The sequence below is a fragment of the Equus przewalskii genome, chromosome 10, assembly GCF_037783145.1.
Source record: "Equus przewalskii isolate Varuska chromosome 10, EquPr2, whole genome shotgun sequence".
NCBI classification, from domain to species: domain Eukaryota; kingdom Metazoa; phylum Chordata; class Mammalia; order Perissodactyla; family Equidae; genus Equus; species Equus przewalskii.
Genome location: NC_091840.1, coordinates 32,883,260 through 32,895,631, shown reverse-complemented (window position 1 = coordinate 32,895,631; position 12,372 = coordinate 32,883,260). Strand labels below are relative to the sequence as shown.

The window sequence follows — 12,372 nt, the reverse complement described above, 5'->3', positions numbered from 1 at the left end:
ACCTATTCCATAGAGTTATTTGGAAAATAAAATGAAATAATATATACAGACACAAACACATACACACACACACACACATATACACAAACACACACACAGTGCTTAGCACAACAAAGAACAGTTAATAAATATTCAATAAATGGTAGCAATTATTTACTACTTAATCTTTCTGGGCCTTGGTCTTCTCACTGTTAATGACCATAGGTGTAGATTCTTCAAAGAGTTATTGAAGGGATTATATGAAATGTTGTATACAAAGTGCCCAATTAAACACAAGCAAGCACGCACTGAAATGACAGTGTGGGATACACGAAAATTTTTATAGAACAGATTTCCCCTAAATCTATCTATTCAATGTTAGTGTTCTATACCATTCTCTAATTTCTTGGGAAGGATAAGTCAGAAGCTCAAGTCAGCGGCTGGCCCCATGGCCGAGTGGTTAAGTCTGTGTGCTCCGCTTCAGGGGCCCAGGATTGCACTGGTTCAGATCCTGGGCGCGGACATGGCACCGCTCATCAGGCCATGCTGAGGCGACATCCCACGTGCCACAACTAGAAGGACCCACAACTAAAAAATACACAACTATGTATTGGAGGGCTTTGGGAGAAAAAGGAAAAAAAAAAACTTTCAAAAAAAAAAGAAGCTTAAGTCATAAAATGGTTAACTCTTAAAAAGTAACCATGATTTTCTGATCTCACAGGTACCTAACGAATGCTAACTTTTTGAATTTGACAAAGAAGGAAGCTTCTCCTTCTGATGAATACATAAAAAAATGAAACATCTTGCTCTGCTCCTATTATTTTTCTTATTTCTTAGATTTATTCTATTAGTGAGTATTTAATAGGAGAATCAAAGTGGAAGACTACTATGATATACTAGCTTAAGGGGAATTCCTAAGAACATTAAATAGTGGGATGCACTTTACAGAAAACCAAAATCTGGGAAAGTATAAGCAATGTGTTCAAAAGACTCTCATCTGGAGAACTGTTGCCAAATCTTTACAATAGGGTTTGTTGCTGAGAAAAGAATTCCTTTTGTAAGTGCACTATACAACGACTTATTTACAGAATTGGGGGTGGGGGTGGGAGTCAATTGTAAAGCACTGTGTATTAGGGAAAAAAAAGAGTTACCTGAGCTCTTTGGAAATGCCATCTTTAAAAGAGACACAAACTGCATGAATTAGCTGCAAAAAATTTATGTAAGTGTGATCGGTTCTGCTAGAGCTCAGTCAGTAAAACTTAACTTGGTCAGGCATGATGTTTTTCAGTTTGTAGAAGAACAAAAAAATGCAGATAGGGGCCGGCCCGGTGGTGTAGTGGTTAAGTTCACACATTCTGTTTCTCTGCAGCCTGAGGTTCACGGGTTCAGATCCCGGGTGCGGACATGGCACCGCTTGGCAAAAAGCCATGCTGTGGTAGGCATCCCACGTATAAAGTAGAGGAAGATGGGCATGGATGTTAGCTCAGGGCCAGTCTTCCTCAGCAAAAAGAGGAGGATTGGCAGTAGTTAGCTCAGGGCTAATCTTCCTCAAAAAGAAAAAAAGGAAATATCACTGCCCAGACCCAATATGTATTTAAGCAACCCTTTTTTCCATCTTTGCCCACACACTTTCTCAATTTTCCATTTTTATTATAGTATTTCCAAACCTAGTTCTCTAGGTTATACCAATTAATCTCAAAGCAGAGAGGCTGGCATAAATTCGACATTTCTAGAAGTAGAGAATAAAAGACTCTACAGCTTTCAATTGCCTATTTTAAAGAAAATGAAAACCGCTTTGTTCACTTGCTCAGCAGCTTTAAAAACAAACAACAAAGGTTTCATGTTGCCATAGTTTTATTTTAAAGAACAATACTTGTGAAGGGCAGGTAAGTAACTGGATGACAAAAGTAGGATAAGAAAACAAAAATAGAAACAATTTCATACGAGAAATATACTAACCAACTAAAAAAACCATCCTATTTTCCATCTAAATTAGTCCTAAAGTGAACCTCAAAAGTTTCCCTTTTGTCTTGATTTTATTCTTCTTTCAATTCCTTCCAGGAACACAGAGTACCCACCTCCTTCTGTGTGGCTAATAAATGGTACGTGATTTCAAGGAGCTTTAGAAGGTAGCATTCCTTGGCCACCTACTCATTTCAGGTGCACCCCATCATTTAACTATTCCAAAGAATTTCCTATGGAGCTAAACGTGTAGTATAACAACATGTTTCCATGTCTGCTCTAGGTGATCAAGGAGAAGGCCACAAAAGCTTTAGTTCCTGGGGCACTGTAGATCTCATGCACTGGACTGGCTCTAAGAAACTAGTGAGTGTTCAGCGTAATTAACCCAATATTCAGAATCCTTAATTTGTTCTATACTGACCTTTGCTTTTGGTCCCAATGAAAAATAAGCCGTATTGTAGCAGCATGTCCCCAGCTTTCCCCTGAGGGAAAAAAACCATAATAGTTGTATGTTGTCTTACTGACTAGGTCATAAGTCTCTCAGAATTCCTCTGACCAAATGCAGTTTTACTTTACTTAATTTAATATAATGAGAGTACACTTGGTTTCAAAAAACCTGTACATGGGAAACATCCTGAGATTAATAAATTTTTACCCATCTATGGAAATACTGCACATCATCCTCTATTTGCTTTTAGAAAACTTTATACGTTGAGTCAACATACTTGTCAGTCTCTCATATCATCAGGCCTACTGACACATTTCTAAACACCAGAAGAAAAGCAAAAATTCTGACAGAATATTCTTAAAGATTTTAGTAGAAATAAATCTTGAAGCATTGTGTTCAAACAAAACCATGACAGAGGTTGGGAAGAGACTCATAAGTCTATTCACTGTAGTGTGACTTGTATTTAAATGGATTCACCATGCTCCTGCCTAAGACTGAGCTTTCTGAGGGCAAGAGTCATCTTACAAATATTTATATGCTGAGAACCTGATATAATAGTTGCCAGATAGATGCTCAACAAATGTTTACTAAATAACTGAAAGGAAAAATTAGTATCTAAGGGCACTGTGCTCCATGTTTATATTTATCAGTGAACAAGACAGATACAGGCTCTGCTTTCGTGGAGCTTACAGTACTCAACAAGCATCAAATGAAAGAGGGAGGAAAAAAATGTGTTTAACTAAAAATGCTTATTTGATTAATTACCCACCCAATGCAGGAACTAGCAAGGCCTGATTTCTATCAATCTTTGTTGTCATCTGATTGGTTAAAATTACCTACAAAACAAAATGTGAAAAAATTAGGTGAGTCTCCCCCAAAAATGCAACTTCAGTATTCTGAACATAATTTAAAGAAAGACATATTTAGGTAATAAAAAGTTTTATGATAAATTTTTAATTTACCCATAAAAATGAGTAGCTGTCTGAAAACATGATTCTATTGAACAGAAAACATTTTTTAACAGACAAGAACAAAGTTCTTATTGTGAAAATAGAAGAATAAAAATATAATAGATAATACATAAAGGTCTAAAGAGACTATGTGTAAGAATTTTGTAACTAGGAGCATTGGAAAAACCTCACTTTTAAGTTTTGTATAAGCCAATAGAAACAACCAGAGCAATAACAACATCAGTAGTGGTAACAAACATTTATTACTTAATATTAATTAACATAACATTGAGTACTTAATTTATGCCAGAAACTATGTTAAGTGGTTTACCTTTATTATTTCACCTAATCTTCACAACTACTCTATGAATAAGGTATTATTATTATATTGTTATTCCAGTTTAACACATGAGGAATCAGAAGCTTAGAAAGCCTGAGTGTTCTTTACCACTGTTGCCACTCTAGAATATACTTATTCAAAGGATATGAAATCCTTAATAAATAACTCACTGTTTACATTTTTAGGGAAGAGACAAATAACAGTATTACCATTTGTAATTTTACAGAAAAAAGAAACTGAAGCAAAGAATTACGAGAAGAGAGCTAAAATCATAAAGAAAGTACAGTGTAAGTAAAAGAACTGGGAAAAAATAAAACCCAGTAATCAGGTCAAATGACCCCAAAGTATGACTGTTAGTCTGCTGGTAACAGATACAGGTGTGGCTTTACTCACAGATGGCCCTCAAAGCTAAAAATATTGTGAATTCTTTTGGATTAAATAGTGGCCTATAGAAAAGATTCCAGGGGCTGGCCCAGTGGTGCAGCGGTTAAGTGCACACGTTCCGCTTTGGTGGCCTGGGGTTTGCAGGTTTGGATCCCGGCTACAGACACGGCACCTCTTGGCATGCCATGCTGTGGCAGCCGTCCCACATCTAAAGTAGAGGAAGATGAGCATGGCTGTTAGCTCAGGGCCAGTCTTCCTCAGCAAAAAGAGGAGGATTGGCAGCAGATGTTAGCTCAGGGCTAATGTTCCTCAAAAAAAAAGAAAGAAAGAAAAGACTACATGTTTCGAAACACTAATTTTAAATTAGAGAAAACAAGTGTTTAAGGCTGACTTAATACAGTAAAAGTCAGATTATTTGGTACCTTATCATCCAAAATTCTCCAGAAATGGTTATTTAAAATATTTGTCCAATACAGATCTTCCCTTCAGAAATAAGATAGATACTACTGCAAGCTGGAACGGACAAAGAACTTCTATGAAAAGCAATGAGAAAAGGTACCTACTCTGAAAAAGTCATCAATTCTATAAGAAAACTGAGAAATAAAAGGCTATTTGGCTGTTCTTACTACAGTGGGAACACCCCAAAATTTTTGTTTATCTACAAAGGAAAAATCTGTGATCCATTTAGATCTCAGTTAGGCACCAAAAATGGATGGCATGACTTTCTTCTAGGTCCTCTTCCCTTAAGAGCCATAGTGGCTTCCCCACGTTTACTTCATACCAGGCATCTTAGAACAAGCTAAGCAGGAATTTAAATTGGTAATTAACTGAAATATATTACTAACTGGCATCCCCAACATGCTAAACAATACCCTTTATGTACATACTACCAAGTGTTTAAGCTTTAGCAACTGGGATATTTACTTACACTAACACTTTTTGGTTAGAGTGCACTATCCAATTTTGCAGCCATTAGCCACATAGAGCTTTTTCAAGTTAAATTAGGGGCCAGCCCCATGGCCAAGTGGTTACATTCCCATGCTCCACTGTTGTAGTCCAGGGTTTTGCTGGTTCGGATCCTGGGCACCAACCTAGCACTGCTCATCAACGATGCTGAAGCGGCATCCCACAAAGCAGAACTAGAAGGACCTACAACTAGAATATACAACTATCTACTGGGGGACTTTGGGGAGGAGAAGAAGAAGAAGAAGAAGCAAAAAAGAAGATTGGTAACAGATGTTAGCTCAGGGCCAATCTTTGGGAAAAAAAGTTTTAATTAATTAAAACTAAAAATTCAGTTCCTCAGTAACACTGGTCATATTTCAAGTGCTCGACAGCCATGCAACTACTGCATTAGACGGGCATTTTCATTTTTACAGTAAGTTCTCTCAGACAGCACTGGTTTAGAGAGTATTTAGTTTATCCATTACACATTTTGAGGAAAATGTAACTAGACATACTGGCTTATCAGCTGTTCCACATCCCAAAATTAGAATTTGCACTGTTAGCAAATATTTATAAAATAATTACACTACTTCTGCAAAAAACGTTGGGTTTACCATGATACAAATGAAAATTACTGTGTGATTACTCCAAGCTCCTAAAAAATGAGTCTTTAAAATAGTGAAGTAACAATCACCTTGACATTATTAACTGCATTGCTTTAAAAATACTTCTGCTACCCAAATGTCCTTCAGTTGATGCATAGATAAAATGTGGTACAGCGATAAAATGCAAAGTTATTTGAATACTGATACATGCTACAACGTGGATGAATCTTGAAAACATTACGCAAAGTGAAAGAAGCCATACATAAAAGACCACATACTGCATGATTCTATTTATATAAAATATCCAGAAAAGACAAATCCAGAGAGACAGAAAGCAGACTAGTGGTTGTTGGTGGTAAAGGGAGGGTGCAATGGGGAGTGATGGCTAACGGGTATTTTTTTGGGGGGGTGAAGGAAATATTCTAACATTAGATAGTGACGGCTGCACAACTCTGTGAATATATTAAAAACCACTGAACTGTACACTTTAAAAGAGTGAATTTTATCGTATGATAATTATATCTCAATAAAGCTGTTAAAAAACATTCTGCTAATAATCAAATAAATGCATCTCTAAAAGGACTCTTTCCCTATCAGTTTGGCAAAGATTTAAAAGACTCAAAATTGGTAAAGATGAAAGAAAACAAGAATTCCCATTCATTGCTGTAGAGAATATACTGTGGAATACAATTTCTGAGGGCAATTTGATAATATATATCAACATGTTTAAAAATAGAGATATCCCTTGGGCTTAATACTTTCAGAAATAACGGGACAAATGGACAAAGCAGCATATATAGAGTTGTTGATTGAAATATTTTAAACGGTGAAAAACTGGAGCTAGCTTTAAAGACAATCAATAGCGAGGTGGTTAAAAAATTATGCCACAATCATAGAATGGAATACCATGGAGCTGTTAAGGTAAGGTAGACATATAAAGTAGTATATATGGATAGGAAGATATTCACAAAATATTAAATGAAAACAAAAAATTGCTTTGTATAACAGCATGCATAATTTGATTTCACTTTAAAAATATGTTTAGATGTGCAAAGAATAAGTGTGGAAAAATATGTACACCAAACTCAACAATAATCATCTCTGGGTAATAGATAATTACTTACTATCTACATCTTTGTTCAGAAATTTTTTTACAGCAAGCATATAGAACTTAAAATTGTAAACTGTATTCATGATCAAAGGTCATACATGTTTCTATAAATGCTAACTGGGAAATTAAAAATCAAGCAAGGAAAAATTTATAAAGTAAGAGGGGAAAGAATGCCCTCAACCCTACAAAATCCTATCTCTAGAAGTAGCCACTGTGAATGTTTTGGTCCTTTCAGATCTTTTCCTTCATATATAGAAATATAATGGCACGTACATAATTTTTATTTTTCTCAAAAGTGGGATCACACTAAATATATTATTATGCAACTTGAATTTTTTCACTTAATCATATATCTGGATATATCTTGTTCCATGTTAGTGAGTGTATATTTACATTACTCTTCTTAAACCTTGCATAGTATTCCATGTTATTGTTTGGATCACTTTTTTAGTCAGAAAAGATGAAGCTACTTTTGTTAAAAACAAAAACCTAAGGGGGCTGGCCCCGTGGCCGAGTGGTTGGGTTCACGTGCTCTGCTGCAGGCGGCCCAGTGTTTCGTTGGTTCGAATCCTGGGCGCGGACATGGCACTGCTCATCAAACCACGCTGAGGCAGCGTCCCACATGCCACAACTAGAAGGACCCACAACGAAGAATATACAACTATGTACCGGGGGCTTTGGGGAGAAAAAGGAAAAAATAAAAATCTTTAAAAAAAAAAACAAAACAAAAACAAAAACCTAAGGAATTATGCAACCCATTAGTCTTGAGTGCCCCCTACTGGAGGTTCTTCACTGATATTAACAAAACGCTAAATTACAAATTAATGGCAAGAAATAATTCAAAGACAGGACAGTATGATTTTCAGCATACGGCAAAAAAAAAATCTAAAAACTCAAAAGAAAAGATGTTTTGAAATGATTTTATCAAGAAGTTCTTTCTTTCTTTATGATGTATTATAGGTATGTACTAAGGACTCTCTAATGGGGGTAAAGATAAGAAAATCAACTTAAGCAGTTTGAACTTCTCCCATTTCCCTCCCAGACAAGCATGTATATTTGTGTCAGTGGTGGGATAAGGTTGCAGAATGGGAAGTGATAGCAAACAGGCAGTAAAAAAAAAAAAAAAGAGTTTTTCCTCACTCCTTTTTCTCTTTACTTCTACGCTTATTTTTACCTCTCTCTTCACAATTCAAATCTAGAAGTTAGCTCCATCTCCACACATCTAGGTTATTTATAACATGTAATTTTTCTATCTGTCTGAGTCTGTGATTTTAGACTATGTGATAATCAAGGACTCAGAGTAAAAGAAAAATGGGGCTATTGGAAGAGCTTACCTGAAAAAATCAAGTATATTCAAAGAAAACACTGCAATTACCAAAGGTGGCATTTCTTTATCAAAGTCCATTTTAAAAATATGGCATCTTGATTATGCTTGTTATTTTCCAGGAAAACTGATAAACAACACTTACAAGTGGATTTTTTACAGAAACCAAACCAAAACAAACATACATTCAAAATTCTATGTCTATATTGTTTGCTTTTAGTCAAGCAAACTCCATTTTGCTATTTCTAGACATTAATGTTTTATACAATCTTGACTTTACCAGAAAATCCTCTTAACTAATAATACTTACAGCTAATCTGTGATTATTTGCAAGGCTGATCATTTGCTGGGCTAGGCCATTTAACAATCGAGTACGAAGGGATAGGTCATCTAGGTCATGACGAAAAGGAAAAGCAATACCATCCACTATCACTAATCGAACCTAAATACAGAAGAGATAATATGAGGTTTGGTATTAAAAAGAAAATAATAAAAATGGCATACAAAAGCATAGACTATTGCAGAAAAAAACCCCTTAAAATCTAGGGTTCTACTTCCAAATCTCCAAAGGTTTTATTTTGGAGAGTTATAAATGTATTCATTCAATGCTTTCTGCACTAATCACCAATAATTAAAATGTACTCTGGTTTGATAATTTATCAACTTAAAAAAGTAATTCAACAAAAAGAAAAAGGAACAATTACAATTTTCTTATAATTTGCCACTAAACAGTCTACAGAGGTATTTTATACTGATACAAAGCACATTTGAAGTTTTAGTAAAGCAAATTCTCAATTAAATATGTCACTTTTACCTCCAGGATTCTTTTTATATTAAAAAAAACCTATTCAAATATTAAATTATAATATCTTCTTCAAAAACTTAATTCTTGGTATTCTTTTTCCCTTAACTTTAAATATACCATAGGGCAATTAACCATTACAGACTCTGTTATAACACAGAATTCATCTTGAGGCAGGTTTGTCTTAAATTCCAATCAAGGAAGTTTACTTATAGATGATAAACATTTTCATAACAGTTTCACTTTACTCAGCCATAAAAAGGAATGAAGTACTGACACACGCTACAAAGTGGATGAACTTTGAACACATTATGCTAAGTGAAAAAGTCAGACAAAAAAGGTCACATATCATGATTCCATTTTTATGCAACATCCAGAATAGGTAAATTCATAGAGACAGAATGCAGATTGGTGGTTGCCAGGGGCTTTGCAGGGAGGGAGGAATAGAAGGCAAATCCTTAATGGGTATAAGTTTCCTTTTAGGGTTATGAAAATGTTTTGGAACTAGATCGAGGTAGTGATTGCACAACATTATGAATGTACTAACTGCACTGAATTTTCACTTTAAAATGGTAAATTTTATTAGGTGAATTTAACCTCAATAAAAACCTGAAACCAACAAAAGCTTTCTGTAAGACTCAACTGGCTATATGGTATTTATAGTAGAGTACTGTACCTTTTATTATTACTTTTAAATGGTTTATATCAGCAACTTTATAATAAACTTACGTATGTATATATGTGTGTACATTTTTTTCCTGGAAAGCCAGTCATTAAACATTTACCAGCATACCAAGAGAAGAAAGAAGAATCAGATTATATATATATTTATTCAGTGGTTCTCAAAGGCCAGAAGGTGGTAGGATGACGTATTCACATTGTTGAAAGAAAAAAACTCCCAATGAAGAACTGTATATCTGGCAAAAGTATTCTTCAAAAATGAAGCAGAAATTAAGACATTACCAGGTAAACAAAAAATGAGAGCTCATCACTAGTAGATCTATCCTACAAGAAATGCTAAACAGAGTCCTTCAGGCTGAAATGAAAGGACACTAGTTAGTAACTCAAATCCACACACAGAAATAAAGAACACCAGTAAATATAACTATGTAAGTAAATCTAAAAGTCAGCATTAGGGGCCAGTCCAGCGGCAGAGCGGTTAAGTGTGCATGTTCTGCTTCGGTGGGCCAGGGTTCACCGGTTCAGATCCCGGGTGCAGACATGGCACCACTTGCCAAGCTATGCTGTGGTAGGCGTCCCACATAGAAAGCAGAGGGAGATGGGCACAGATGTTAGCTCAGGGCTAGTCTTCCTCAGCAAAAAGAGGAGAACTGGCAGCAGTTAGCTCAGGGCTAATCTTCCTCAAAAAATAAATAAATAAATAAATAAATAAATAAATAAATAAATAAAATAAAAGTCAGCATTAATGTTTTAGTTTGTACCTACTCTTACTTTCTTTTTTCTTTCTTTTTTTTTCCAGGAAGATTAGCCCTGAGCTAACTGCTGCCAATCCTCCTTCTTTTTCTGAGGAAGACTGGCCCTGAGCTAACATCCGTGCCCATCTTCCTCTACTTTGTTTTACACGTGGAATGCCTACCACAGCAGGGCTTGCCACGTGGTGCCATGTCCGCATCCGGGATCTGAACTGGTGAACCCTGGGCCACCAAAGCGAAATGTGAGCACTTAACTGCTGCACCACCAGGCCAGCCCCTCTTATTTTCTTTTTTATTTAAAAGACAGCTATACAAAACAGTAATTATAAACCTATGTTGATGAGCATCCAATGTTTAAAGATGTCATTTGTGACAATAACAACATAAAGGAGGATAAATGGAGCTATATAGCAGCAAAATTTTTGTATACTGGCGAAACTAAGTTGGTATTAATTCAAACTAGATTACTATGAATTAAGATGTTAATTGTAATCACCAGGGCAACTAAGAAAATAGCTTAAAAATATACAGTAAAAGAAAGGAGAAAAGAATCAAAATTAAACACTAGAAAATATCTAACAAAAAAAAAGAAGGTAGTAATGGAGAAACTGGGAAACAAGATATAAGACATATATAAAACAAATAGCAAAATGGCACAAGTGCCTTCTTATAAGTAAGAAGATAAAATGTAAAGGGATTAAACTCTCCAATTAAAAGGCAGAGATTGGCAGAATGGATTTAAAAAATGATCCAACTATAGGCTTTCTACAGGAGATTCATTTTAGGTCCTAAGATACAAGTTAAGAATGAAAGGATGGAAAAAGATATTCCCTGAAAAAGTAACCAAAAGAGAGTTGTAGTGGCCATACGAATAACGGATAAAAGAGACTTTAAGACAAAAATTGTTATAAGAGATGAAGAAGGACATTGTATCATAATAAAAGGGTCAATCTATCAAGAAGACATAACGATTATAAATATATATACCTAACAAGAGCATCCTAAAATATATAAAGCAAAAACTGACAAAATTAAAGGAAGAAATAAGACAGTTCTGTGGCTGGCCCAGTGGCCAAGTGGTTAAATTTGCGTGTTCCGCTTCAGTGGCTCAGTGTTTTGCTGGTTCGGATCCTGGGCGTGGACATGGCACTGCTCATCAAGCCATGCTGAGGCAGCATCCCACATGCTACAACTAGAAGGAGCCACAACTGAAAAATAAAATACACAACTGTGTACCAGGGGGCTTTGGGGAGAAAAGGAAAAATAAAATCTTAAAAAAAAAAAAGACAGACAGACAGTTCTACAATAATAATTGGAGATCTCAACACCCCACATTCAATGATGGATAGAACTAGACAAAAGATAAACAAGGAAAGGGAAGACTTAGGAACACCATAAACCAATTAGAACTAACAGATATATATATAAAACCCTCCACTCAACAAGAGCAGAACATACATTCTTCTCAAGTGCACGTGGAACATTCTCCTGCACAGACCAGACGTTAGGTCACAAAATAAATCTCAATAAATTTACAAAGATAGAATCATATAAAATATCTTCTCAGACCAGAATGGAATGAAATTAGAAACAAACAGCAAAAGGAAATTTGGAAAATTTACAAATATATGGAAATTAAACAACATACTCTTAAATAACCAATAAGTCAAAAAAGAAATAACAAGGGGAATTAGAAAATACTTAAGAATGAATGAATATGAAAACACAATATACCAAAACTTATAGGATGCTATGAAGTGCTCAGAGGAATCTGTATAGCTCTAAACAACTATATGTAAAAAAAAAGAAAGAGAAAGATCTCAAACCAATAACCTAAACTTATGCAAAACTAGAAAAAGAACAGCAAACTAAACCCAAAGAAAGCAGAAGAAAGGAAGCAATAAGATCAGAGTGGAAATAATCAAAACAGACAAGAGAGAAACCACAGGGGAAATCAATGAAATGAAAAGTTAATTCTTTGAAAAGATCAGTAAAATTGACAAACCTTTAATTAAACTAACTAAGAAAAAAAGAGAAAAGACTCAAATTACTCAAATCAAGAATGAAAGTGGGGTCACTGCTACCAACC

At 35.2% G+C, this 12,372-nt stretch overlaps 1 protein-coding gene and 1 long non-coding RNA gene across 2 annotated transcripts in view; one reads left to right on the top strand and one right to left on the bottom strand.

The window, feature by feature from the left end:
• RAD51C (RAD51 paralog C) overlaps positions 1–12,372 on the bottom strand; it is a 30,960-nt gene that overhangs the window by 5,934 nt on the left and 12,654 nt on the right. The window contains exons 5-7 of the mRNA XM_008543352.2: positions 8,359–8,490; positions 3,159–3,225; positions 2,363–2,423 (exon numbers count right to left, since the gene is read on the bottom strand). Coding sequence (XP_008541574.1) covers positions 2,363–2,423; positions 3,159–3,225; positions 8,359–8,490 — 260 coding nt within the window. The remainder of the gene's footprint in view (positions 1–2,362; positions 2,424–3,158; positions 3,226–8,358; positions 8,491–12,372) is intronic.
• LOC139074073 (uncharacterized) lies at positions 2,041–4,672 on the top strand. The gene is made up of 4 exons (XR_011523405.1): positions 2,041–2,081; positions 2,225–2,304; positions 3,906–3,966; positions 4,540–4,672. It is a non-coding gene; the product is annotated as an uncharacterized lncRNA (long non-coding RNA).